Source organism: Globicephala melas, chromosome 8 (assembly GCF_963455315.2).
Source record: "Globicephala melas chromosome 8, mGloMel1.2, whole genome shotgun sequence".
NCBI classification, from domain to species: Eukaryota; Metazoa; Chordata; class Mammalia; order Artiodactyla; family Delphinidae; genus Globicephala; species Globicephala melas.
Window position 1 is genome coordinate 49,833,370 of NC_083321.1, and position 26,134 is coordinate 49,859,503.

General features: G+C 44.1%; 1 protein-coding gene across 2 annotated transcripts in view; it reads right to left on the reverse strand.

Annotated features, from left to right (window-relative positions):
• The window catches only part of CLPB (ClpB family mitochondrial disaggregase), a 163,197-nt gene that overhangs the window by 88,164 nt on the left and 48,899 nt on the right, over nucleotides 1-26,134 (reverse strand). For both annotated transcript variants that reach the window (XM_060303638.1, XM_030831115.2), the window contains exon 4: nucleotides 18,696-18,799. In XM_060303638.1, the coding sequence (XP_060159621.1) occupies nucleotides 18,696-18,799 (104 nt within the window). The remainder of the gene's footprint in view (nucleotides 1-18,695; nucleotides 18,800-26,134) is intronic.

A 26,134-nucleotide genomic window follows, 5' to 3' on the forward strand; every position in this document is an offset into this window, starting at 1 on the left:
CTTTTTGTCCTGAATGGTCCCACTCTGGACAATATTTGGAAGGCTACGCAACCTCTGGGCCCTCCCTTGGGAACTGAGCCCCCGTGGAACGATACCTATGCTGCTTAGGTGATGGGGTTTCTTTCTGCCTCATGCAGAAATTATTGGAGTTCTTGCCTTATGTTCCCTCCTGAGCTTAGTTCATTGGAGGAGGAATTTGGTTCCTACCTACCTGTACCCACTCCTCCCCGAGTCCAGGGCATAGGGCCTGCAGAGGGCAGGCTCCTCCTACCTCCCACTGGATAAAGGCGTGTAATTCATAACCTTGCCTATGTAGTCAAAAGCACCAGACAATTCTGAAACCATTCTTTTCCAAGCTGTCTTGGAATGGAATCTATGCATTTTCCCCTCCTACAAAACTGAACTTGCTATTTAAAGTCCCAAAAGCCAGAAGACTGTCATACCTTTTCCTAATCCTAATAGATTTCACTTACTGACCTTCCTCTACTCTGGCTGACATGGTCATTTCACACAATCTATTTAATTCTCCTAACTACCTTATATAGTAGGCATTATAGTTCCCATTTTACAGATGAAAGCTAAAGCACAGAGATCATAGAGCTAATAAGTGGTTAAGTGAGGATTAGAACCCAGGTTTAATCTGAGTCCTCACCCTTTTTCCCCATCACAGCATGCTGTCACTCTCATTTTGCAAATGAGGGAATCAGAGCCCAGATCCCAGATGTTCTGGTCCCAGCCTTGGCTCCTACTCCCTCTTCTTTCCCTGCTCAAGTGAAGGTGCCAGCACACTCTCTGTGGAACTTGCCCTAACAAAGATCAGCCTGAGGTTTGTAGCTAATACCGGATAAGCTTACTTAGGTGGAAGCATTTCAAATGTTTGGTCAAAATGAAGTTGTTGGAGTGTGTAACTGGGGAACAGACCACACTTTCTTGTGGTATGGTGAATCAATGGTCCATCAGCTCTTCTGTAGCAGTCAGAGGCTCTCCTGACTGATGACCTCCACCCCTGGAGTTATCTGACCTTTCCTGGAGCAGGGAAAACAGGAAGAAGGCCTCTGATTAGCTAACGTGTAAGTCCGTTGTGCAATGGCATCTGCATTTTTCTCATAAGAGCCCTTTAGGATCTAACTCAGAGATTAACTCTTGGTCACGAACAGTCTCATCAAATCGTGGTAAGGGATCTTGTTTCCAGCCCACTGCAGATTAGAAGAAGCAAACTAGAAGGCTAGGGAGAAGTCTTCAGAATCAAGTACGCTGATTACAATCAAGTGCTGACCTGGCAGGGAGGGAAAAGAACAGCACAATATAAAGCTGAAAGAGGAAGCCACAGAATACAGTGCCTCAAGAGCCCCTAGGGCACCACTGAATTGCCACGTAGGACATTAACTGCTAGATATAATGATGAACCTGACGAAAAGTGATAGCTGGTTCAAGAAAGCAGGAAGGGTATAATCCATTTTACAAAGAAAATATATCATTCATTCAAAATATATCATTAATGAACACCAATGCACGGTAGCTTCTGGAGATATACTAATAAGACACACTTCTTGACTCTAAGAAGTTAACAGTCTAATGCAAGAATCAGACCACTGAATGGACAAATTATAACACTGTTTCACGAGTGCAAGACAGAGCTATACACAGGGTGCCTACCATAAAAAAGTAGATGAACTCAAGGGACACAGCTGGTCTATTTGGTTCAGGGACAAACATCAGCAGAGTGGCAGTGTCACAGCCCAGCTAATAAGGAATGTCCATGAAGAGGGCCCCTGCTCCCCTCTGAGGTCTCATCACTTACCATCCCCTTCCTAATGCTCTTTCTTGCCTCTTGGATTTTGCAAATACTATTCCACAGCCTGGAACATTTCCCCCTCTCCCATGCCTTCAACTGACTAACTCCAATTCACTTTTAGGCCTCTGATTAAAAGTCATTTCCTCTAGTGATTCTTGCTGAGTTTGAGGTAGTTACTCCTCCCAAGAGCTTCCCTAGCACTTTAGGCATTTCCCAATTATGGTATTTATTACCCACTCCATTGCAATCATCTGTTTACTTGACTACATTCCCCACTAGACCAAAAGCACAATAAGGACAGGGCATAGGGCCTGCAGAGGGCAGGCTCCTCCTACCTCCCACTGGATAAAGGCGTGTAATTCATAACCTTGCCTATGTAGTCAAAAGCACCAGACAATTCTGAAACCATTCTTCCCCACAGTTGTATCCCAGTGCCCAGTACAGTGACTGACCATAAATATGTGCTTAACAAATACTTGTTGAATCAGCAAATGCATACCTAATACATAAATAAGGCCCTAATATTACCTTGTTTTGGGAATAATAATAATAATGCCAGCCAGCAGTATTTAGTAGAGGAAGTAGAGTGCAGCTGTTAAAAAAGTGAGCTCTGGAGCCAGACCACTTGTGTTTGGGTCCCAGTTCTGAATTTACTGACTGTGTAATCTTGGGTAACTCACCTAACCTCTCCATGCCAAGTTTCTTTACCTGTATGCAGAGATGGTAACAGTGCCCTCTCATGGGATATTGTAAGGATTGAATGAGACACTGTGAGTAAAGGGGCTTGGAACAGGGCCTAACAGTACCTCTTAGTCAATGTCGGCTATTATCCTTACTGTCTAGTCTTGTGCTTCCAAAAGTGTATTCTCTCTGTGAAAAGAGGTTTGGGGAACCCTGCATGCACTTTTCCCCTCCAAAAGGCACAGTTGTGAGTAAGAACCATCTGTTTAATTTGGCATTACTCAGCAGTTTTATGTCTGACAGCCTCTTTCCACCCAACCCTTGTTAAAATCCTGCAGTACTGGTGTTCCATGGAACACTCTTTGGAACTGGGTTGTGCATAACAATCTGTAAAGCACTTCATTTACTTATTTATTTCAGAACGACCCTGTGAGGTGGAAGTTCACTCTCCCCATTTTATAGATGGGGAAGCTGAAGTTCAGCAGGGTGCCACAGTCAGTCAGCGGTGGAGCTAGGACCCAGTCCAGGTCAGCTAGGCCCATTTCATGCTCTTAACAGTAAGCTCTTTTCCCCTCATCGCCCAGTTTTAGAAGCCCTGACCCAGGATATCTTGCTGAACCCCCCAGATCATTAGATCTCATACTCTTCTGTTTAAAAAAAAAAAAAAGACTAAAGGTGGGAAGGAGGTGTGTGCAGCATGCACCCTCATGTTCTCACTTGCTCTCACAGAGAAAGCAGAAGCAAACCCACAGAAGCTAAAGTGACTCATCCAAGGCTGGCTCACCAGCTGGCCACCACCGTGGTCTTTTGAGGCCTGGCGTTTACAGCTGGTCCTCAGCCAGTGAACCATCCCCTCCCCAAAGACATCTACCAGCCTGTCTCCAGCACAGGGGGAGATGGGCTCAGGCTCCTGCTTCCCCTCCAGGCCAGCCATTCCTGTCCCTTCACCCTTGTGGCCACAGGAAGAATGACAAAGCATTACTTTGTTATCCTTCTGCTCCCACCTCTGCCTTTTGATGTTGCAAAGTCTATGGCACGGTGCCGTGGCCAGGGTCAGTCTGAGTGCCGAGGCAGGTGTGCACCTGATGTACACTCTGCAGGATTCCCTGCACTTAGCAGTGCCAAGGAGTTAGCAGAGGTGAAAGTTGTCCCCAAAGCCCTTCCTATAGCTAGGCCACTACTCAGCACTGCTGAAACTGCAGAACAAAACTAAACAAAACAAAACAAACCACTGCCTCCCACAATAAGAAACAGTAATTTAAGGTAAAGGAGTCACACAGTCCTGAATCTTAGCTCTGCCACTTACTAAGTTCTTCTATCTGTAAAATGGGCACAACAAGCAGTAATTTAAGGAATACTAAATATTTAAGTATTATGAGAATAAAATCTGATAACAGATTTTTAAAAACATTACCACAAACATTTAGTAATGCTGTTTTCTCCCCTGGGGTAGGCACTGGGGATGCAGAAGTGAATCAGACATGGCTTCTGTCCTCATATTGCTAAGACTACTGGAGGAGACTGAAAAAAGGCATGTGGGGCAAAATGGGTGGTCTCCAGATAACAAAAGCTTTATTATCATTGCCTTGTGTGGAGGAAAGGTAACCCTAGCTAAAAGTCTCTCCTTCAGGCTCAGCCTCTACCCGCCACGCCCAGGAACTTATGCCATCTAACGTCATGGAGTGTGTAGCAGTGCCTTTAAAAACATGAGCACGTCTCCATGAGAGGGAACCTTTAGAACTAACCTGACAAACACAAGGATAACCTCTTACATTTGTGCAGCACTTTACGGTTTAGAGAGCGCTTCAATGCAATTGTTTCCTCACCCCAGGTCAACCTAGGACAGATAGGTCAAATATTATTCTATTGAACAGAGGAGACAGAGGTAAAGAGGTTGGATGGCCTGCCCAACTTGGATTGCTAATTGGTGGTGGACCAGGACTAGGTCCTGAGCCCATTTGGCTCCATCATCCATATTGCACAGCTTCGCCAGTGCCCACAGGCTCAAGCCTCACATACCCCAGCATCAGCGGACCTGGCTTGAATCTCAGGGACTAAGCTAAATTCTTACCAAGAGTCTCCAGGAAGAAGCCTCTGGGCTCACAGCTCCCTCCCCACAAGGTGTTGTGTATCTACACCTCGTTAAATCCTCACTCCTACTGCCAGCATCGGCAAGCTGCCTCAACTTCTGCGGGCACTGTCGGCTCTGCCTCTTGTGTTTATCTTCAGCCAAGGAATGGGGCAAGAGGGAGACTCTCTGTGCTGGGTCACCAAGAGACCGTCTCTGGGGAGGGCAAGGCTCTTTATTTCCTTCCACAGCCTGGATGATCCTCCTTCCTCTCCAAATCCTAACTGTTCTTTAAAGCCCAATTCAAGGCCTCCTCTTCTAGGAAGTCCTTTCCTCCCTGCTCTGCCCTGGATGCCTATCATGTTGATTGTGGGTATCCATTTACCACTTACTTATTGATCGTCTTATAACAGCTTTTGTAATACTTTCTTGTGTTAAAATTTCCCTTCTGACTCCCTAATTTCCTCATGGATGACAGAAACTAGTTCATAACATTTTCTGTATGTATCTCACCCAGCATCACTTCAGTATTTCACGTATCTTTAGCAATGAGCACACAGGAGCCTTCATTCACCCCCTGCCCTGGAGCACACCACTACTGAGCACCTCAGCACAGTGAGTGCTATGAAAGGCATGTGCGCAAACTGTCTGATGGCAGCAAAGACAGGGCACATGTCATGTGGCTTGGGGAGGAATCTCCCAGAAAAACTAACTGGAAGATGAGGTAGAGAAGAGTGTTCCAGGAAAGGAAGTGGTGCTTGCAAAGGACAGAGGGTCAAGGCTGCATTACCTGCCCATACAAGAAACTGGGAGTTCTTCAGCAAACTTGGAATGCTGAGTGAAGGCAGGTAGAGCAGTGGGCACAGATGAGGTTGCCCAGGCAGGCAGAGGCCTGATCCTGAGAGGGGTTTGGACTGTATCCTGAAAGCTATGCGCAGGCAGTGGTTTTTGTTGATGAATTAAGCAGCATGGGGAACAGCAAAAACAATAGACCAGGAGAAAAGTGAACTGGGTTCAAAAATGGCTTTCACTAAACTTGATATGTATCTCAATCCCTCCATGTCCCAGATCCCTTATTTTTTTATTTTTTATTTTTTTTGCGGTACATAGGCCTCTCACTGTTGTGGCCTCTCCCGTTGTGGAGCACAGGCTCCGGACGCGCAGGCCCAGCGGCCATGGCTCACGGGCCCAGCCTCTCCGCAGCACGTGAGATCTTCCCGGACCGGGGCACGAACACGTGTCCTCTGCATCGGTAGGCGGACTCTCAACCACTGCGCCACCAGGGAAGCCCCTCAGATCCCCTATTTTTAAAGTAGAGGAGTTTCTTCACATCAGTGGCTCTTAAACTTTAATGGCAACAGAATCACATGGGTAACTTGTAAGAAAAAAAAAAAAAAACAGTTGATTCTTGGGCCCTTGCTTCAGCAATTTAGATTCAATAGGCAGGGCCTGGAAATGCAGAGCTGAAAAAGCCCTTTGTGTTGCTCCTCACAGAAAACTCTGAGCAGCACTGGACTAGTCTCTGAGGGTCTGGTCTCTGAGGGTCCTTCCCATTCTAATCTTGTCATGAACACAAGAAAGATGCAAGGCTGGCCAAACCCATCCCACTTCCAAATGCCTGATCTGCTCTAGGGAAGCCAAGGATGTCTAGGCACCAGAATGTTCTTCCCAAGGCCCATGTTTAGAAAGTTAGAGCAAAGCCCCCAGGACACCAAGTCTTGGGATACTGGAGACATCCAATATCTCACTCAAACCTCCTCTCCCTGCCAAAATCCAACTGGAATTAGGTCTTTCTATAGCATATACTCTAGCCTTTTTCCTTGTTTATCCAGCAAAGTGTTACGTAATTTCCATGGGCTGGGCCATGGCGATATGAACAGGCTCTGCCCTCAAGATCTTATAAATGCTGCAAATAACATCAAAAGAATCTATCTTTTACCAAGTATCTCTGAAAGGAAAGAGTTCAGAATATTGAGCTGGAAAGACCTGGATTCTAATCCTGGTGACTCTAGAAAATTATTTCATCCCTCTGAGCTTCAAATTGCTCACTGGTAAAATAGAAGCATTAATATCTTTGAATTGGGTTGTTGTGAAAATTGAAATGATGTGATATAGTGAAGGGCACAGGAAATGGCTGCATCTAGGAAATGGTGATTTTTAAATTAACATGTCCTCTGCTGTCCTGGAACTTGTAATATATCCATATTCCTCTGTTTGACTTTCAGAGGCTCTCCTACTTGGTCCTAATGTCTCCAAATAGACTTCCAACTCCTCCCTTCCTGCTGGAGAGACCCCCCTCCATGAGATGACCCTGGTGATCCTACCATGAATCCTCAGTAGGCAGCACTGTGTATTAGGAAGAGCACAAAGGTCAGAGCCAGTCAGACTGGTAAGCAAAACTCACTGTATGACTTTGATCAAATTAACATCGCTGAGAATCTGTTTTCTCATCTGCAAGATAGATATCATCACCTATCTCATAAGATTCAATGGCAAATCCAATTAAAAAATGGACAAAGAATCTGAGTAGATATTTCTCCAAAGAAGACACACAATGGCCTAAAAGCACATGAAAAGATGCCCAACATCATTAGCCATCAAATGCAAATCAAAACCACAATGAGATACCACTTCATATCCACTAGGATGGCTAAAGTGAAAAAGACAGGCAATAATAAGTGTTGGTGAAGATGAAGAGAACCTGGAACCCTCATACATGGCTGGTGGGAATTTAAAATGATGCAGCCTCTTTGGAAAAGCCTGGTAGTTCCTCAAAAGGTTAAACATAGAGTTACTATATGACCCAGGAATTTTATTCCTAGATATAAACCCAAGAAAACTGAAAACATTATGTTCACACAAAAACTTGTACACAAACATTCACAGCAGCATTATTCATGATAGCAAAAGTCAAAACAACTGAAATGACTCTCAATTGATGAACGGATAAACTAAATGTAGTATAAACATCAATGGAATATTATTCAGCTAAGAAAAAGGAATGAAGTATTGATACATGCTACAACTTGAATGAACCCTGAAAACATGCTAAGTCAAAAAGAATTCAGCCACAAAAGATCACATATTGTATGATTCCATTTATATGAAGTGTCCAGAATGGGCAAACCTATGGAAACAGAAAGTAGTAGATTAGTGGTTGTCTAGAGCTAGGGAGAGTTGAGAGATGTGGAGAATGATTGATAATGGGTATGGGGTTTCTTTACAGGGTGATGAAAATGTTCTAAAATTGATTGTGGTGATGGTGGCACAAATCTTGTGAATATACTATAAACCACTGAATTATGCACTTTAAATGAGTAAACTATATAGTATGTAAATTAAATCTCAATAAAACTGTTACACTAAAAAATGTAAAGAACTGAGCACATTGCCTGATGTAGTAAGGATGCAATAAATGGTAATAAATTTACTATTGTGCCCTTTCCTCTTCTTGATGCCACTCTAACCATGGCCAGAATCATCTCTTACACTAATACTGAAGAATATGTCTAGCTCACTGAAAGGAGCCCATTTCATACTCAGTGAAGGGTCACAGGTGAGTTCTGAAGGCTAATATCCCAGGACGAAGAGTCTTACATAAATATATAACTCTTGGGGGACTTCCCAAGAGTGAAGTTCTTTAGTGAATGGATGTTACACTTGTCACTCCAAGCAGAAACCACTGGGGGTACAGTGGTTAAGACTCTGTGCTTCCACTGCAGGGGGCATGGGTTCGATCCCTTGTTCAGGAACTATGATCTCACGTGCCATGCAATGCAGCAAAAAATTAAAAAATATATTTAAAAAATATATTTATATACATATTAATATAATACACACATATATATATATTAAAAACTCTTTAAGTAATAAGAAAATAATGGCTTCCATTTACTGAGCACTTACTATGTGCCAGGTACTGTGCAAGGAACTTTACAATTATTTTCCTTGAAAGAATCATACAGGGCTGTTATTATTATTATTCTTATTTACTAAATGAAGCAGCTGGCACTTAGGTTATGTAGCTTGTTTCAGGTCATACTGGTAGTCAATGACTGAGCTAGTCTGTTCAACTCCAAGGTTTTTACTCTCTTCTCTATGTGATATCATGGCTTCACTATTTCTTCCTTTTATTTATCTATGTTTTACCCATTCTTTACAACTCAAGAAGTCTGATTTTCACTGATCTCCCTTTCCTCTCTGCATTCTAGTACTGTCTAGTCCACATCAAATTAGTTAACATTTTCTCTTACATAGTCTTTTGTGTTCTCAGATTGCTTCATGCATACACTCTTGAGCACTGCAGGTGTTCCATAAATACTTCTTTAGTGAATGGATGTTACGCTTGTCTCTCCAAGCAGAAAACAGGTTCTTGAAGGACAGATACTGTGTCTTATAGATCTCTTTAACCTTCATGTAGAGAACGGTCATCTAGGCTGGCCTATGGCTGGAGGGTTAGACCTCGCTTAAAAATGGTTCTCACAAACACCATGCTCTCTGCCCATAGACTGGAAGGTTTCTCCTTAAAAAGAGGACCCTGGCTCACCTTATTATACCATATCATAGTGTAGCATGAGCACTGGCACTTTCTGTAGTAGGAGCTCAGAAAGGTTTGATGAATTAAAGAGAAGACTGGGCTAGCACTTAGTCTACTGGAGACACATCAAGGGCAGCCTTCCCATTGGGATCCCAAGTCCATCTTCTCTCACTCCAAGAAAGAGAAATGGAAGAGCAGGAAGGTTGGCCTGGAACCTTAAGACAATATGTTGTTCGCCCTGCCTGTGGCCCTAGAAGCATCCTCTCTGGCCCAGGACCCTCCTCTGACCACAGACCCAGGTAGAGCTTTCCAGAGCCCATGTCTCACCTGCACACCATCAAAATCAAAGAGCTGGGCAAACTCTTAAGAATCTGTAACTTGTTCTGTTATCTTTTACTCTGTTATCTACAGACCCATCAACAGTCTGTTTGAACTTCCACTACTTCCCATCTCTCCTAACTCTCAGGGGAATAACATGCTCACAGGTATCTAGAGTCCCTTTGATCTGTCCTATAATTACCCTGATCTCACCTTCTCCTACTCCCCTGCCCCCACCCTGATCCTAACCAAAGCAGTATTCTTTCAGGTCCAGGGATCCTCTGGGCAGGGCTGGCAACAAGAGGAAGGAGTCTGACCTCTCTGCCTCTCAGCAAGCCATGCTACTTGGTTGGCTAAACTTGGTCCCTCTGTGCTCCCCATCTCTACACCTGCTTGCCTCTCCTCTGCCTTTTCTTTAAGATGTTAAAAGCCCGCAATAAAAAACAAATACAAAATGCTGTAATTAATAGCCAATTCCAAGCCAACCCAGCATCTCTACTAATAAACCTCAACACTTGCAAAAAGAACAATAAATTCTGCCCCTCTCTGGTTCTGGGGTGGTCTCTTATATATACTCTGTGTGTGTGTATGTATGTGGGTAAGTGTGTCTACATATATATTTATTTTCCTTTATTTCCCATCCAGGGAGGGGCAGAATAATGAACTGCGTGCGTCAGGGAAGATGAATCTGAGATACTAGGGAGCAGTGCGGTAAAAAGATTAAAGTGTTATTATTGTTGGTTTTTTTTCCCCCATGGTCCATTGTGACAGCTCGACCGTCATCTGTAAAAAATGTCTCAGTGAGAGATAATCATCGGAAACTCAATAAAGCGTCAGGGGGAGCCTCAGCCCCCATCAATCACTGGGTGCCTGGAAAATTTCAGCCCTCTGTCTCCCTTCCTGCTATCCATATAAACGTCTCTAATATATTTTTTGAGGTGTGTGGGACCCATCCCTGATTTGGAACTTTTGATGAAAAAATATTTATACACAAAATATGTAAATCAGTTAAAAATCATAAGACTAGTTCTTTGACACCCCATCCCACTTTTTTCTTATTTTCATAAATGTATCGAATTTATTCTTTTTAATAAAACATGTCAACTAGTCTATCTCCCTCTCTTAGTTAAATGTATATATAGATTTGGAGGGCTAAAAGGATGGAAACAATTAACCTAACTGGCTGCTACACTTAATCTTGAAGTTGACCAAAAGGCCTGATGGATAGACAGTGCATTGTCCATCCTAGTGACTCTGTAGTGGCTGACACTGCTGAGAAATGACATGTAGAACCACTGGCACTGAAGGTGTGACAAGGCTCTGACAATGATGAGGAAGAGGCAGGGACATTATTAAAAATAATAGCTTGCCCAAACAGCTTTTGGCCTGGCAGATCCCCAAGCCTTCCAAGACTTCGGACAAGTCAGAGGTTCTGAGCTAAGTGTGGGGCACATACAAGCTGATATGGTTGCTGGATTCCTACAAGGGCAGGAGACAGTTCTGCTGGCATTTGGCATCATCTCTCTGCCTCAGTTTCCTTTAGTGCCTACATCACAGGGTTGCTGTGAGCACACAGTAAGTATCAATAAACATAACCTGCTGCTGTAGCTATCGTCATCATCATCATCTTACCTATTATTATTACCACTTCCCCCTGCTTCTCTACTCTGGAAGGAATCAGTTCCTGCAGTACCTTCTCCTCTAGGACCTTCAAGACTCCTCTCTGCCTAAAGGATAAGGTCCAAGAATCTTGATTTGGCCCCAGCCTACTCTCTTTAAAGCAGCACCTTTACTGCTCATTACCCTCTAAAATGAATCTTCTGCTGTACAGATGCTTCACCCTAACCAGTTTACTTGCTGCCCTGAAATATGTTTTTTCTGTTTTCCACCCCTGAATATTTTGGACATAACATACCCCTTCTCTGATCACACCCAATTCACATTTAGTTGCAGGCCCTTCCATAAAACCTTATACTTTGAGGCTCAAATATCATTTTACTTCCTGATGTTTCAGACAGAGATTCTCTTCTCTGAGCTCTGATAGTCCTTGTTATCTGCACCTCTGACTGGACCCTTGTCAAACACTGTCTTGGTCATGTCGTCAATCTTCATTGTTATTAATTATCATTCTTGCTGATACCTTATATGTGCATGATACCTTGTATTTTCTCAAATATTTCATAAGTACTTCAATTTGATCTTTATAATAAACCTATGGTATAAAAAGTATTATTCTCTACAGATGAGAAAATCAAGGCTTAGAGAGCTAAAGAGAACTGCCCAAGTTCACACAGTTAGGTGATAGCCAAGCCATTCCTTGGACTCTGAGATAATGTTTGGTTCTTTGCAGATAACAGTTTCCTACCGCTGAAAAGCATTTGGAAGGCTGTGACAGAGACTCTGAATGAAGTTTTATATAAGAGTATGATGAGGACAAAGATGATGATATAAAAACAGAAATTTACATTAATGGAATGCCTTCTATGTTCTACGTTTTAGGCTAGGGATAAATATACTACCCCTAACTCTCCCAATAACCTTTATTTTACAAATAAGGAGATGCAGCCTCTGAGAGGTACAGAAAATTGTTCCAGGTGTCATAGCTACTAAGTGTTCTGTACACCCATAATACCATGGCTTAAGCACACAGATGCTCTAGGAATGAAACTTAAAGTGGCAATAAAAAAGGTCTCTTCCAGGGAGGAGAAGGTCCAGATGAGTTTTTTTTAAAGCAGTTCAAGCACAAGTAGCCTAGATCATCTACTCAAGAGTGGGAGCCTGTTAGAAATGCAGAAATGCAAAATATCAGGTCCTACCTCAGGCATACTGAATCAGAATCTTGGGAGTCGGGGTGTGGCAGGAATCTGTGTTTTAACAAGCTCTCTAGGTGATTTGTAGGTCCTTGGGAGCCTTATTACTCCCATTTGAGTTTGTCTCCAAGGGCGCAGATTCTCTCTGCTTTGCCTAGGTAGGTCTGGACATGCAGTGGGTGCTAGGTGTTAACTTATAGTGAACAGATGAGCTAGGGTAAGACTACTCCTTAGCATGTCCTGGGGAGACGGAGAAATTTTATAGAGAGCAGTTCCATTACCGCTGGCGGGGACTCCTAGCCGTCTCCTGAACTCCAGGGCACTTGTCCACTGGTTTGTGATGTACCAGCTTGCATCATCCTGTCCCCCATCTGAAGATACAGAGATGGGGAAGTCAGCTGGAGCAGGTCAGGACCTGCAGCCCCTGGAGCTGTGGGAAGAGGGCCAACTGGGCTGGTGGGGTTGGCCTTGGCAGGTTCAGCCAGGAAAGTCAGGCCCTCTACCCCCAGAAGGGCCCTGTGCCAACCCAGCTTCTGTACAACTCATCTTTATACAGCCGCCACTTGGAGCTGAGAAGAGAAGCTGATTTATAGCCTGCTCTGGCCACGTTTCTGCTGTGTTTTATTGTTTTAATTGTCTATGTGGGAGGAGCTCAGAGGGCTCACTTGCATTTCTGACAGCCCCAGACACCCAATGTTTATAACAGTTACTTACAAGCAGCCAGCAGCATCCCTGACTGGGTGACTTGTTTACTGTTACGTCTAATCTACTGCCTCCTCCACCTGAGGATTGGGGCCCACCACCCATCAGCCAGCCACAAGTGGAACTCTCCTAGAGTGGGCATGCGTGGGGCTCAAGGCACTGAATGGAATGTGGTCAAGATCAGGGAGTGAGTTGGTAGAGAAGCAGCCGTGATCTCTTAAGCTCCCCTCCACGTGTCCCCTCTAAGTGCCTTGCTCAAGCAGTGCTCCCTGCAAAGAAAATCTTTTCTTTTTTTCCCCCTCCTCTTCACTCTCCAAAGTCCAGCTCAAATCCTACTTCTTCTAAGTACATTACTTGCTCTGACGATGAGCCTAAAGTTTCTAGAACCTTAGAAATCACATGGCTGACAGGAACCTTGGAGGCTATATAATCTAATGACCCTTTACAAAATCCCTGATGGGCGGACAGCCAGCCTCTGTCAGTGCCCCTTGAGTGGTGAGTTGCTCAGTACCTCCAAGGCAGGTTTCCTGCCTTACACTGATCCAAGACCCAACTCTGTACAGAAATTCTTCATCACATGCTACTGTGCTTTACATGTATTTATTTCTAGTCATCCAAACAACCCTTTAAGATGGGTATTGTTATCCCTATGTTACAGATGAGAAAACCTAAATTCAAGGACCTTAAGCCACTTGCTTAAGATCACACAGCTGGTGACAGAGCTTAGAGGACCCATTACTTCCTGGCACTGAAGACTGACCTTTCTCCAGGATACCGCTGTGCCTCTGAAGATGCCATTCTGAGAACTGGAGAGAATGGACAGAACAGTCAGACCAATAAGGCCAAGCATCCCTACATCACCTGCACCAGCAGACCTGCTCTCTACCCAGAAACACCAACCTTGACAAGAGCTGAAGATACAGTAATGTGCCAGTTGAGCAGGCTTCTTGCTAGAGCAATGCCAAATGTCAAACAGGAGAAGGGTTTCACTAGAAATGGGGCAACCGATAGCCAAGTCTCAGCAAAGAGGTTTCTTTCCTCTCTAGGCTGTGCCCATTCTGAGCAGGCAGAACGGATATAGAGCCTCTCTGAGAGAAACTTCTCTGATACCTTTTGGTCTCCTTGCCTGGATCCTCTTTCCTCCCCACACCTTAAATGCTGATACCCTGAGTGAAGGACTTGTCCTCCTATCCCTTCCCTTTAACTCTTTTCCTTAGGCAGTTTCAGTCACATTCATTGTTTTAACTACCAAGCAAATGCTGCCAGACTTCTTTGAACTACAGACCCACTCATCTAACAGTTCACCGAAAGCAGAACCCGAGGTGACAGATGGGTGCCTCCTTTTCCATCAATTCCCACATTCCACTGAATATTCCACCTCCTCCTAATATTTTTCTAATACCTGTTCTCTCCATTCCCAAAGATTTCTTTTAGAAATCCCCAGAAATGAGAAATGCATTTTGAGGGAGAGGAGCATGACTTCTCATCCAATTCTCAAAGGGATCCATCATCCCCCAAACATTGCTAATCTCTCCTCTCCAATTCATCCCCACCCCATCAGAATGGTCCGTCTAAAATGCTAATGTAAACTGAGCATTCTCCTACTTAAAATCCTTTGATGGCCTTCAGAAAACACTATGAGCTCCCTAGAATTGCCTTTCAGGGTCCTTCCCACATAGAACCCTGCCTCCCTCTCTGGTCTTACTTCTTGCTATTCTCAGTACTGTGGCAGATGATTCCAGTGGCTGTCACCTATCCCATGTCTCTGCATGTGTTATCCCTTCTACCTGGAAAGTCCACCCCTCTTAGTCTGCCTGGCAGTCTCTGACACATCCTTAAGACCCAGTTCAAAGTCACTTACCCTGTGACACTTCCCAGATATCAGTCTGCCTTCAGATAGAGGGCATCACTACCTATACCAGTGCTACCTATATCCTTTGTACATCTATCAACCTTTGCATTTATCATTCTGCACTGTGGTGCCTGTTCACAGGTCTGTCTTCTTACTCGACTGGGAGCAGATCATATATATTGAGGGGCTAGATCATATATATCCATTTTTATTTATTCCCAGCATCTGGCAGAGTGCCTGACACTCAGTAAGTGCATGCTCAATTATAAATAAACAAAACTAATAAGCAATTACAACCGTAGAGTACTCTACAATTCACACATCACATACTTTACCTCTTCATCTTCACATAATACTGATAAGGTAGACAAGGGATATATTATGGGGGTTTAGGGAGGTCTTGCCAAAGTCACAAACTACAACTCACTCTTCCCTTCAGTACTGAGCACAGGCTGAACCCCACAGAAATATCTATTAGAAATTTAGTGAACTTGATGGACTTTGGCACTGACTTTATACTTTGCTTGTGTTTTGAAGAACTTTGCTGAGCTTGTGACTTTCCTGTGAATTTGCCTAGACACACTCTGGACAAGGGGCTTGTACCTCGTCTTCTACTTAACCTCCTCACACATCCCCAAGTCAGGTAGCTTCCCATGAAAAAGTCAGTCCAATCCAAAGAAAAAAAGAACCACAGGATTCTTTTGTTTCTGTCTACTTCAGCAGTGAGAATGACCCCGAGCTGGGTACAGTGACTTGCATACAGTGGGCAATCAATAAATACTGGTTGAATGGATAAATGAATGAGGTATCTTTAAATGGAAAAAGGAAAGAAAAATATGTTTAAGAAGGAGTTAAAGGCTTAGACTGGTAAGGAGAGGAGAACCCTGAGACGATTTTAAAGAACTGTCACTCTCCAGGCCCGGAGTCAGAAAGCAGAGCGTATGAAGTCAGAGAGCAGAGTACATCCACACTGATACATCAGGGAAAATCGGCTGAGCTGCCAGAAAACTGTGGCCGGCAAAGGTAGTCTGAAATTCAAAAAAGAGAAAAAGCTACAGAGAGAGTTAGATCTCACAAGCCACAGAGCAGTGAGTTTATCAATGATTGTTGATAAAATTTATTATTTCAATCTAGAATTTATTTTTAATGGTTCTGAAACACTTAGGTGATTACTGGGTACCAGTATGGGTTCGCTAAGGATAAGGCAAAACCATGCCAGAATAACCTAATATCCTTTTGGGAAAGGATTACTGAACAACAAATTAAGACAAATGTTAAACATGTTTTTATTTCAGCAATAAATCAGAGAAAATCTCTTAAAATTTTGTGGACAGGATGAAGAAATGGAGGCTAGAAAAGAATGAAGTTTGGTGGATCTACAGCTGTGACTGTTGAGTAATACTTCTAAATTGTCCTGATCATGAGCTCCAGGGCTCTGTACTTCATAGAGTCCTGTAAACATTTTAATCAACGACTAGCACATGAAGTACATGATGGCAGGGATCTTGTCTAACGCACCAGTACCTAGATCAATGCCTGCTAGATAGGAATGTGATCAATAAAATTTTGTAAAATGATTGCTGAATAAGTAACTGAATCCATAGAAAGCCTATTTGCTAACTTTGCAGATCATATAAAATAAGAAGAGATAGTTAATATTTTTATCTTTATTTCATGAGAGATACGCTAGCCTATTCCAATATTTTTGTTGTCTACCTACCTAGAATATAGGCTGGCTAGCAAAAGCTAAAAAAAATTCAGAGGAGGTTGATGAAAACAGGCAAAGAAATGGAAAGGAAGCAAGGAAGGGAGGGAAGGAGGGAGGAAGGGAGGGAGGGAGGGAAGAAGAAAGGAAGGAAAGAAAGAAAAAAGGAAATATCTAAAACATGGTTGGCAAACTGCAGCCTATGGGCCAAATCCAGCCTGCTGCCAATATTTGTAAATAAAGTTTTACTGGAACACATCCACACACTCTCATTTGTGTATTGTGTTCTGCGCTACAGTGGCCAAGCTGAGTAGTCACAGCTAAGACCAACTGGCCCACAAGGCTTAAAATGTTTACTATCTGGCACTTTTCAGAAGAAGTTTGCTGACCACTGATCTAGAATGTTGAATATGAGGATCAACCTGGAAAGCTGAACTATTAGAACACAAAGGTACAAAACGTGAAAGGCACGGGTGGGGACTGGTGTGACAGCAGAGGTTGGATTAGACGGCTTCACAGTTCTGAGATTCTGTGAAATCAAAAATGCTTACTGGACCCTGTTGGGATCCCAAGAACAGATAAGAAGGCACTCAAATAATCCCTTCCCTTCTACCTGGCCCTGCCCTCTCAGCAAATGCTCCTCCTTGCTTTTTGGTGAGACCACCTGAACAGAAGACAGAGCTGAGGGTGGCAATGCTATGTCTTAGTGAGGAGAGGACAGCCTATAAGGTGAGTCCCCACACATTAGGCTGCAAATATAGGGCAAGTTTGGTACTCATGAAATTCTCCTCTGTTGGAAACAAAGTGAACATGATTCCCCCAGCTCAGTGGGGAATCCAAGGAGGCATAGGTCAAGGCCTGAACATGGAACTGTCAGCTGACGAGGAAAGAAAAGACATATGAGCAGATCAGAGTTCAAATAACCACATAAAGGGCCAAGATTTAGAGAACATTCAAAAGAGCAGCTGAGGGCAGGTTGCAGCAAAAGTTCCATGGAGGATCTAGTCACAGCAAGCGAGCTTGATAAAAGGAGCAGGTTCAGAGAGGTGGAGAGGCAGGGGGAGGGCAACTTCACACTGCAACTGGGTAGCAATGCTCTGATGCTCTTGACATTTCTCTCAGGCTGCTGATTTGAGAAACCTTGCTGGGGCAGCAATGACACCTCTGCCCTAGGCTACCACACCCACGTCAGTCTGGTAGCCTTGCTGACAGCTCTGAGGGCTGAGCACACTGCTTCCCTCTGCTGAACCTTCCCTCAGGTCAATGTTCTGACCCTTAGGCAATCAGCAAGGCTGTCTGTCCTGGCATTACTGCCAACCCTAAAGTAGCCACTGCTCATCTGCCCTGCTGCTGGAAAGGGAGGGGAATCTCAGCCTCTGTGAGTGATCCAGGATAATGGGCGGGCAGCAGAGCCAATCTGGACAAGCAAAGCTCAAACGTAAAATATTCATCTCTGTCTGCAGTCAAAGCAACCTACCCTCTTCTCAACCCTACTTTTGAAAAACTCACCAGAGGCAATAACGGACTAACTTGCCCAGGTACCCTTCAACGGACACGTGACCAAGCCCTGGTAGGTGCACACCGCCTCCTTCCTCTGAGAAGTCCAAGCAACCACGCACACAACACCCCAGGGAGGCACTGATGACCACCCCATTTTACAAGCACAGACAAGGTCCACTCTTTGTCCTGGGTCATTCAGTAAGTTGAGGGGCCAGTCCAGAGAGAGGATTGTATTTCACACAGAAGAGGGGAAAAAAACAGTTGAGGGACTTCTGAGGCTGAGGAAACCAGTGAGGCTGCTTTCTAGTTCTGGGGCAGGGCTGGGACAGGGTAAGTCTGAAGAAAGTAGAGGAAGAATAAATCCACATTCCACACAGTTGCCTTAATTATTTTATGGAAACCTGCTCCACTGTCCACTCATCTGAGACTCCACAGATTGAGGCACTTTTGGGAGAACACCAGTTAAAAGGTTCTTCTACCCCTCCACCCCGGTTATGAAATTGGGCCTCTATTTTATTCCCCAAGACTTGAAGTGACATAAATTATAGAGCCAGAGGGGACTGTGAAGGGCATCTGTTCCAAGCCTTCTGCGCTCTCTATGAGTTCCTAGAGGATGAGGGACTTGCAGGCTCTCACCCTGAGTTGCTGGTAGAGTTGGCACAGAGCACGGCTGCCTGGAAGCCACAGGGAGGAGAGATCTCAGAACAGCAGGGTAGCCCACACTTACCTTCTAAAGAATGGATTCCCTGCTCCTTGGCAGTCTTGTAAACACTGCTGAAATCATCCCCGAGGTTTGGGTCAGCACCAGCTGCAAGCAGGACCTGCACCACACTGGAAGAAATCAAAAAGACACCAAGTGTCAAAAACAGGAAAGGCTGAGGAAGTAGACACTCAGATTCTGAGGCATGTTTGGGGACTGGATCTGCCTCTGCTCATGTGAGTGGTACAGTGGAGAGAACATGAACTTTACGAGCATCAAAGACAAGGGTAGGAAAGTTGGCTCTGAAACTTTACTGGCTGAGAGGCTCTGGACACGTTATCTAACGCCTCTCTAAGGCTCAGTGTCCAAGACAATAAAATACGAAGTGTTTATTCATCAATTACTTATCAAATGCTTACTATGTTCTAGTCACTGTTCTAGGTGCTAGTGTCCATGCCCTCAAGGAGCTTACAGTCTCTTCTGGGAAGGACAACAAATTAGCATAAAATTACAGCGAAGTGTGATAAAGGCTACGATGGGAGAAGTACCATGTATGGTGGGAAACTAAGGGAGAGGATCAAGAAAGGCCTCCCAGAGGATGTGGTATTTAAGGTGTTAAAGACTTGGAAGGCTGAGAAGCCAGATCTGGGTTGGTGAAGTGGGAGGACCCAATGCATTTACAAATCGGAGGCAAAAGAGCACGAAACTTCACCTGAAGAAAGCAGAATTGGGGATTTCCCTGGTGGTGCAGTGGTTAAGAATCCACCTGCTGATGCAGGGGACACGGGTTCCATCCCTGGTCCAGGAAGATCCCACATTCCACGGAGCAACTAAGCCCATGCGCCAAAACTACTGAGCCTGTGCTCTAGAGCCCGTGAGCCACAACTACTGAGCCCGAGCGCCCAGAGCCTGTGCTCTGCAACAAGAGAAGCCACTGCAATAAGAAGCCCGCGCACCGCAATAAAGAGTAGCCCCCACGGAATTCCCTGGTGGCACAGTGGATAGGAGTCCGCCTGCCAATGCAGGGGGCGCGGGTTCATGCCCCGGTCCGGGAGGATCCCACATGCCGGAGCAGCTGGGCCCGCGAGCAGTGGCTGCTGAGCCCACGCGTCTGGAGCCTGTGCTCCATGACGGGAGAAGCCACAGCGGTGAGAGGCCCGCGTACCGCAAAAAAAAAAAAAACCCAAAAAACAAAAGAGAGTAGCTCCCTGCTCGCCGCAACTAGAGAAAGCCCACGCGCAGCAACGAAGACCCAATGCAGCCAAAAAAAATAAAACTAAAAAAAAAAAAAAGGTAGAATTGGAGTAGAGGGTGTAAGGGGAAGAAAAGTGGGGAATGAGATAAGCCACTGAAGGGAGTAAAAGGGAAGTGACGTGGCAACACATGCTTTTCCTCCCCACTTCAAGATATATACATTAAAAAAATACAAATCATATAGAAATATTAAATTGAAAAATGAAAGTCTTCCCTTATAGCCATCTCCTTAATCTAAATTCTAAGACTAACCACTATTTATAGTTTGGTGTGTTTCCTTCCAAATCTTTGCTATTAGAAGAATCACTCCTATAGCTGTGTGAGAATGAACTGGAGGGAGTAGGACAAGAGGCAGGAGCCTCCACAGTGAGGTTAAATTAGGTGAATTTATATAGCACCAAGTACAGTGCCTGACTCAGGAATACTCCATATATGTTAGCTTCCCTTCTATCATGTAATGTTCCTGCTAATACTTTCCTTTTTTTTCCCTAATAAAAAAAGGTTCGTGTTCACTATTAAAAAAACTCAGAAGATATAGCTAATCAAAAAGAAAAAAGTTTTAGAATATATAACATCTTTCCATTTTTTTCAATGTATGCACATTTTTATTTACCAAAAATTGGATCATATATAAACTCTCCCTAAACACACACATACCTCACCCCCCTTCCATGTCTTAAATATCTGTCTATCACATTGTTTTTAATGACTGCACAGTATTCTACTAAAAGGCTAGTCTATATTTAGCTAATCCCCAATGGTAAAACAATTAGATTATTCTTAATATTTCAATAACAATCTCTATTTCCTTTGCATAAATTCCTAACAGATGAATTTCTAGATCAAAAGTATAAGCATTTTTAAGGATTTTGATAAATGTTACTAAATTACCTTTCAGAAAGATTGTACCGATTTTTATTTTTACTATCAAAGGAAGAAGGATGAGAGCAACCGCTGTGCCTTTCTTTCACCAAAGCTTTTTCATTAAGTGTTAATCTGGACACAGAAAATGGAATCACACTGTTGTTTCAACTTGCATTTCCTTGATTACTAGTGAGGCTGGACTTAAAAAAAATGTTTAGCAATCAGTTGTGTTTCCTTTTTCATGAATCACAATTATCAATTTTGTTTTTATTTTCAGGCATAATGTCCTTTGCCTATTTTTCTCTTAGCATGTTCATCTTTTGCTCACTGGCCTTCAAAACTATTAATGCTTTTGAAGACATAAATGGCAAGCATTAAAAAAAATTACTCTAGGGAATTCGCTGGTGGTCCAGTGGTTAGGACTTGGCACTTTCACTGTCAGGGCCCGGGTTCAATCCCTGGCTGGGGAACTAAGATTCTGGAAGCCTTGTGGCCCAGCCAAAAATAAAAATAAATAAAAATTTAAAAATCACTCTATCATAAATATTAAAAAGCCAACCTACAATTTTAGTTTCTCTCCTTTGTTAGTTTTTCAATATCTGTAGCCAGCACTATTGCTGGTTTTCCCTGTATCAACTGGTTTGAGTTTCATAACCTTCAACAGGCACAGGACCTGCCCAATTATTTGCTGAACGGATGAATGAATTTCAATAACTCCCATGCACACAAACACACAGTCCTCATAGGTAAGTCAAAGAACGAGAATCTATCTCCCACATAGATGGGGTTCTTCTACATCTGATCTAACATGGTCAAGTGAGCCTCCTGTGCCTATTCCCCTTACCTAAAAGGATCTTAAGAATTACCTTTTACAGGTAATTTATCTAGGATATGAATTATGATCCCAAAGAGAAATAAGAAGGGTCTCTAAGCACCTAAAATCAATGTCTAAAACTCAGATATTTAACTCACAGCAGAGTCTGTCAGGTTTTCACTTGGAGACTATTTGCTCATAGTTTACACATAATTTGGATTAAGACTGGCATTAGTCTTCCTGCTTGCCAGAAGATTAAAAGAGGGTTCAAAAAGGCTGTTAGAGATGGGCAACTACCTGCAGGCAGTGAGAAAAATATCTGATAGAAAGGGATGTAGTATGGTACAGAGGTTAAGAACGCTGGCTTTAAAATCGGAGACAATATGAACATCAACATGAATAAAGACATTAATGGATTATCACCCATTGGGTACACTAAGATTCCAAGAGTCCGTATTGAAAATAAATGAATAAGTCAATGGGAGAGACGGGAAAGCTCTTCTTTATTGTAGAATGACAAATAATAAATGTAGAACAAATGATGAAATTAGAAAATCATTTTGCAATCATAATTATCAGGGATATTAAGAGTATGTAGCTCAGATTTCCCTGGTGGCGCAGTGGTTGAGAACCCGCCTGCCAGTGTAGGGGACACGGGTTCAAGCCCTGGTCCAGGAAGATCCCACATGCCATGGAGCAACTGGGCCCGTGCACCACAACTACTGAGCCCGTGCTCTGGAGCCTGCAAGCCACAACTACAGAAGCCCGCACGCCTGGAGCCTGTGCTCCGTAACAAGAGAAGCCACTGCAATGAGAAGACCACGTGCCGCAACAAAGGGTAGCTCCCACTTGCTGCAACTAGAGAAAGCCCGTGCGCAGCAACGGAGACCCAACGCAGCCTGCCCAAGTAAATAAATACATACATACATACATAAATGCTAATGAGTACTGTGATACTCCTAAAGAAGGTTATGGTATGCAGCACCCCCAAATTAAAAAAAAAAAAAAAGGAGGAGTATCTAGCTCATATGACTCTGTTAGTGTATGTAATGTGCTTGTACAGTGCCTGACATATAATAAGTGCTCAAAGAACATTAGTTATCATTACTATGTACCTGACCCCATAGCTGGGCTGTGGGAAAGTCAAGAGAAGTTTGAACTAAGACACAAATTGGTAAGACAGCATGAAATTTTATAACAAGTATAGGGAGACGTGGGTTCAAATCAAAGCTCTATCATTTACTGACTGTGATCTTGGACAAGTTACTATACCTCTGGGACTCCATTTCCTTACTGGAATAACAGATAATGATGCCTCCCTTGTAGGTTATAAGTATGTAAAACCACAGTGCCTGGCACATCAAAGGAGATCCACAAATATGAGCTCTCTTCTCTGTGTCCATATAATCTTAGTGATAATAACACAAATCTGGGCTGAAGTGGGCTCTAGATATATACCTAATCACCCCCAGGACTCATGCTGGCATAGCCCTGTGTTAAGAAGGCAGCTCTTGGGCTTCCCTGGTGGCGCAGTGGTTGAGAGTCCGCCTGCCGATGCAGGGGATGTGGGTTCGTGCCCTGGTCTGGGAAGATCCCACATGCCGTGGAGCGGCTGGGCCTGTGAGCCGTGGCCACTGAGCCTGCATGTTCGGAGCCTGTGCTCCGCAACGGGAGAGGCCACAACAGTGAGAGGCCGGCATACCGCAAAAAAAAAAAAAAAAGAAGGCAGCTCTTCTAGTCATGTACCAAAATGTTCATTGCAGCACTATTTACAATAGCCAGGACATGGAAGCAACCTAAAAGTCCATTGACAGATGAATGGATAAAGAAGATGTGGCACATATATACAATGGAATATTACTCAGCCATAAAAAGAAATGAAATTGAGTTATTTGTAGTGACGTGGATGGATCTAGAGTCTGTCATACAGAGTGAAGTAAGTCAGAAAGAGAAAAACAAATACTGTATGCTAACACATACATATGGAATCTAAAAAAAAAAAAAAGGTTCTGAAGAACCTAGGGGCAGGACAGGAATAAAGACGCAGACATAGAGAATGGACTTGAGGACACGGGGAGGGGGAAGGGTAAGCTGGGACGAAGTGAGAGAGTGGCATGGACATATATACACTACCAAATGTAAAATAGATAGCTAGTGGGAAGCAGCTGCATGGCACAGGGAGATCAGCTCAGTGCTTTGTGACCACCTAGAGGGGTGGGACAGGGAGGGTGGGAGGGAGACGCAAGAGGGAGGGGATGTGGGGATATATGTATACGTAAAGCTGATTCACTTTGTGATACAGCAGAAACTAACACACCATTGTAAAGCAATTATACTCCAATAAAGATGTTAAAAAAATAAGGCAGCTCTTCTGTATTCTGCACAAGTTGGCTTGTTTTAAAATCTAAGTGAGAAGGGTTTGTCGATCTAAACTCAAAGGGACATAATTTGGTTAATCCTCAGCTGCTGTGTCCAATCACCATTCAATCACACCCCCTCCCATGGCAAGCTGTCCCTCCAGGCAGCTAGTGTCACTAACTGTGCTACCTGGGCCTCTCCAGGTTCCTGAGTATTGATTCCATCTGTCCAATTTGCAGGCTGCAAGACGTGTCCAAGCAACCAAGTATGCTGCCCTTCGCCCCAAAGGGCAGACAGTGGTCTGGCAGGATGGGGAGAGGAAAGTGACTAGGCTAAGCCCTGGGGCTGCTAACCCAATCAAAAGGAATGGGCAATTCACTTCACAAACTTGGAGGACAAAGAGGGTGAGCATCCAAGCTAGTGACTCATTCTGCAATCCTGGAGAAGACTCCTTTCACTTTTAATTAACTCAAAAGGCAGCAGCCCCACTGTGGGGTATACCTAGGACTAAAGGAACTGTGGCTGCTCAGGCCGAGTGGCACCAAACACCTTACCAGATAGCTAGTAAGCTTTTTTTGCCCAAGAGCTATCTCATACTTAAAAAGCATCTAACCCAGAGTTCCACAGGGATCAGGCCCTTTTTGGAGAAGCCAGCCCAGATCAGGCTAAAGGACTACATGACTATGGTTAGCTCTGATGATGAAAAGAACTTCGTGGACCAATGGGATGTAGGAGGGTAGAAACAGAGTAGGAGGCTAGCCAGGTAAGAGAAAGCTAAGGCAAGGCTCGTGAGAACAGGCTTAGCAGCAGGCCAGGCCCAGGGAGTGTCAAGAAGTTCATAGTCAAAACAGAGCCAAGGGCCAGAGACCAGGCAGCAGAGACGTGAGGCAGAGAGTAAAAAGCCAGGTCAGATGTCAAGGACTAGAGGCAGAGGGAAACAGCAGACCACAAAACAAGTAAGCAACCAGAAACGAAGAAACACACTGGTATCAGAGGTCAAGACAAGGCAAAAGAAGCAGACACCAGGGGCAGCAGTGAGGAGACTTCGCAAATGAAGAGATTTCTGCCTCTTTGACACTTTTTGCTGAAGCAGAAACAAATCCCCCAATTCAGAACTGTATCTGGGAGAAGGTTACGTACACAAGATGGTGAGTTGGCCCACCTGGCTGACAAGGGGACTACAGGATCTGACGGCACAAAGGGAGGCAGGTACTGCTATCCGAGGTGATCCACCAAAGGAAAACTAGAGCCGCCCCGCTGTTCTGGCATTGGCATACTGGCTATCACTTGGGAGGTTTGGGTTTAGGTATCACTATCTTAAATTGGAGTAGCTGGTGCTAAATGGGCAGTGAAGTGTATGGGCTAGGCCTTCATGGTCTTAATAGCTGGGTTAAAGGGGACAGAGTACACCATCCCACTCACTTATGTTTTTCTATAACACACTCAAAGGAACTATGCTGACTACTCCAGAGGTTCTCACCGGACAAAGGCTTACAAACATCAGCAATTCTCCCAGCCACCTCAGGACTTGGCCTCTGGTGGTCTGTGGAAAGATATGCCTACCAATGTCAGTATCAACCTCAAAAGCTAGAGATAATCTCCAGATACCCTACTTCCAATACTAATCTGGAGAGTCAGAGAATGTCTACAGCCCAGGAGGATGGGGGTTTAGAGTTGGCCTTTAGTGACTTGGCTCTGGTAGCAGTACTTGCCTTCCTGTGTGTCCATCAGAATCTACTCTGGTCTTATCTCTGCCCAAGTGAGCTGACTCACCAAAAAGACCGGGCTTTGTGAATACTGAAGGTGAAGGTTGTGAGGGATAGTATCCAGCTGACAGGTTGGCAGAGAAGCAGCAATAGGGCCGAGCTAGCCAGGCCAGGGATGGGGGGCACTGCAGGCCTGGAAATCTGGCTAATCAGAAATGGTCAGGTCTTAAAGATTGGCCTTAGATAGGGAGCAGAATGCAGGTCCAGAGCCCGAGACCTTGGTAAGAGTTACACATGTGAGTAGGAGTGGTGAGCTCTGAGCCTAGGCTGAGAGCTGTTTTCTTTCTGCTTATTTTACTGCCTGCTGATACAAGTATCTATTCTCTCAAGGGTACAGTAGGGCTAAGTAGGAGGAAGATAGCAGTCTAATAATAAGAGCTAGCATTTGTATATACCTCCTACATGCTAGG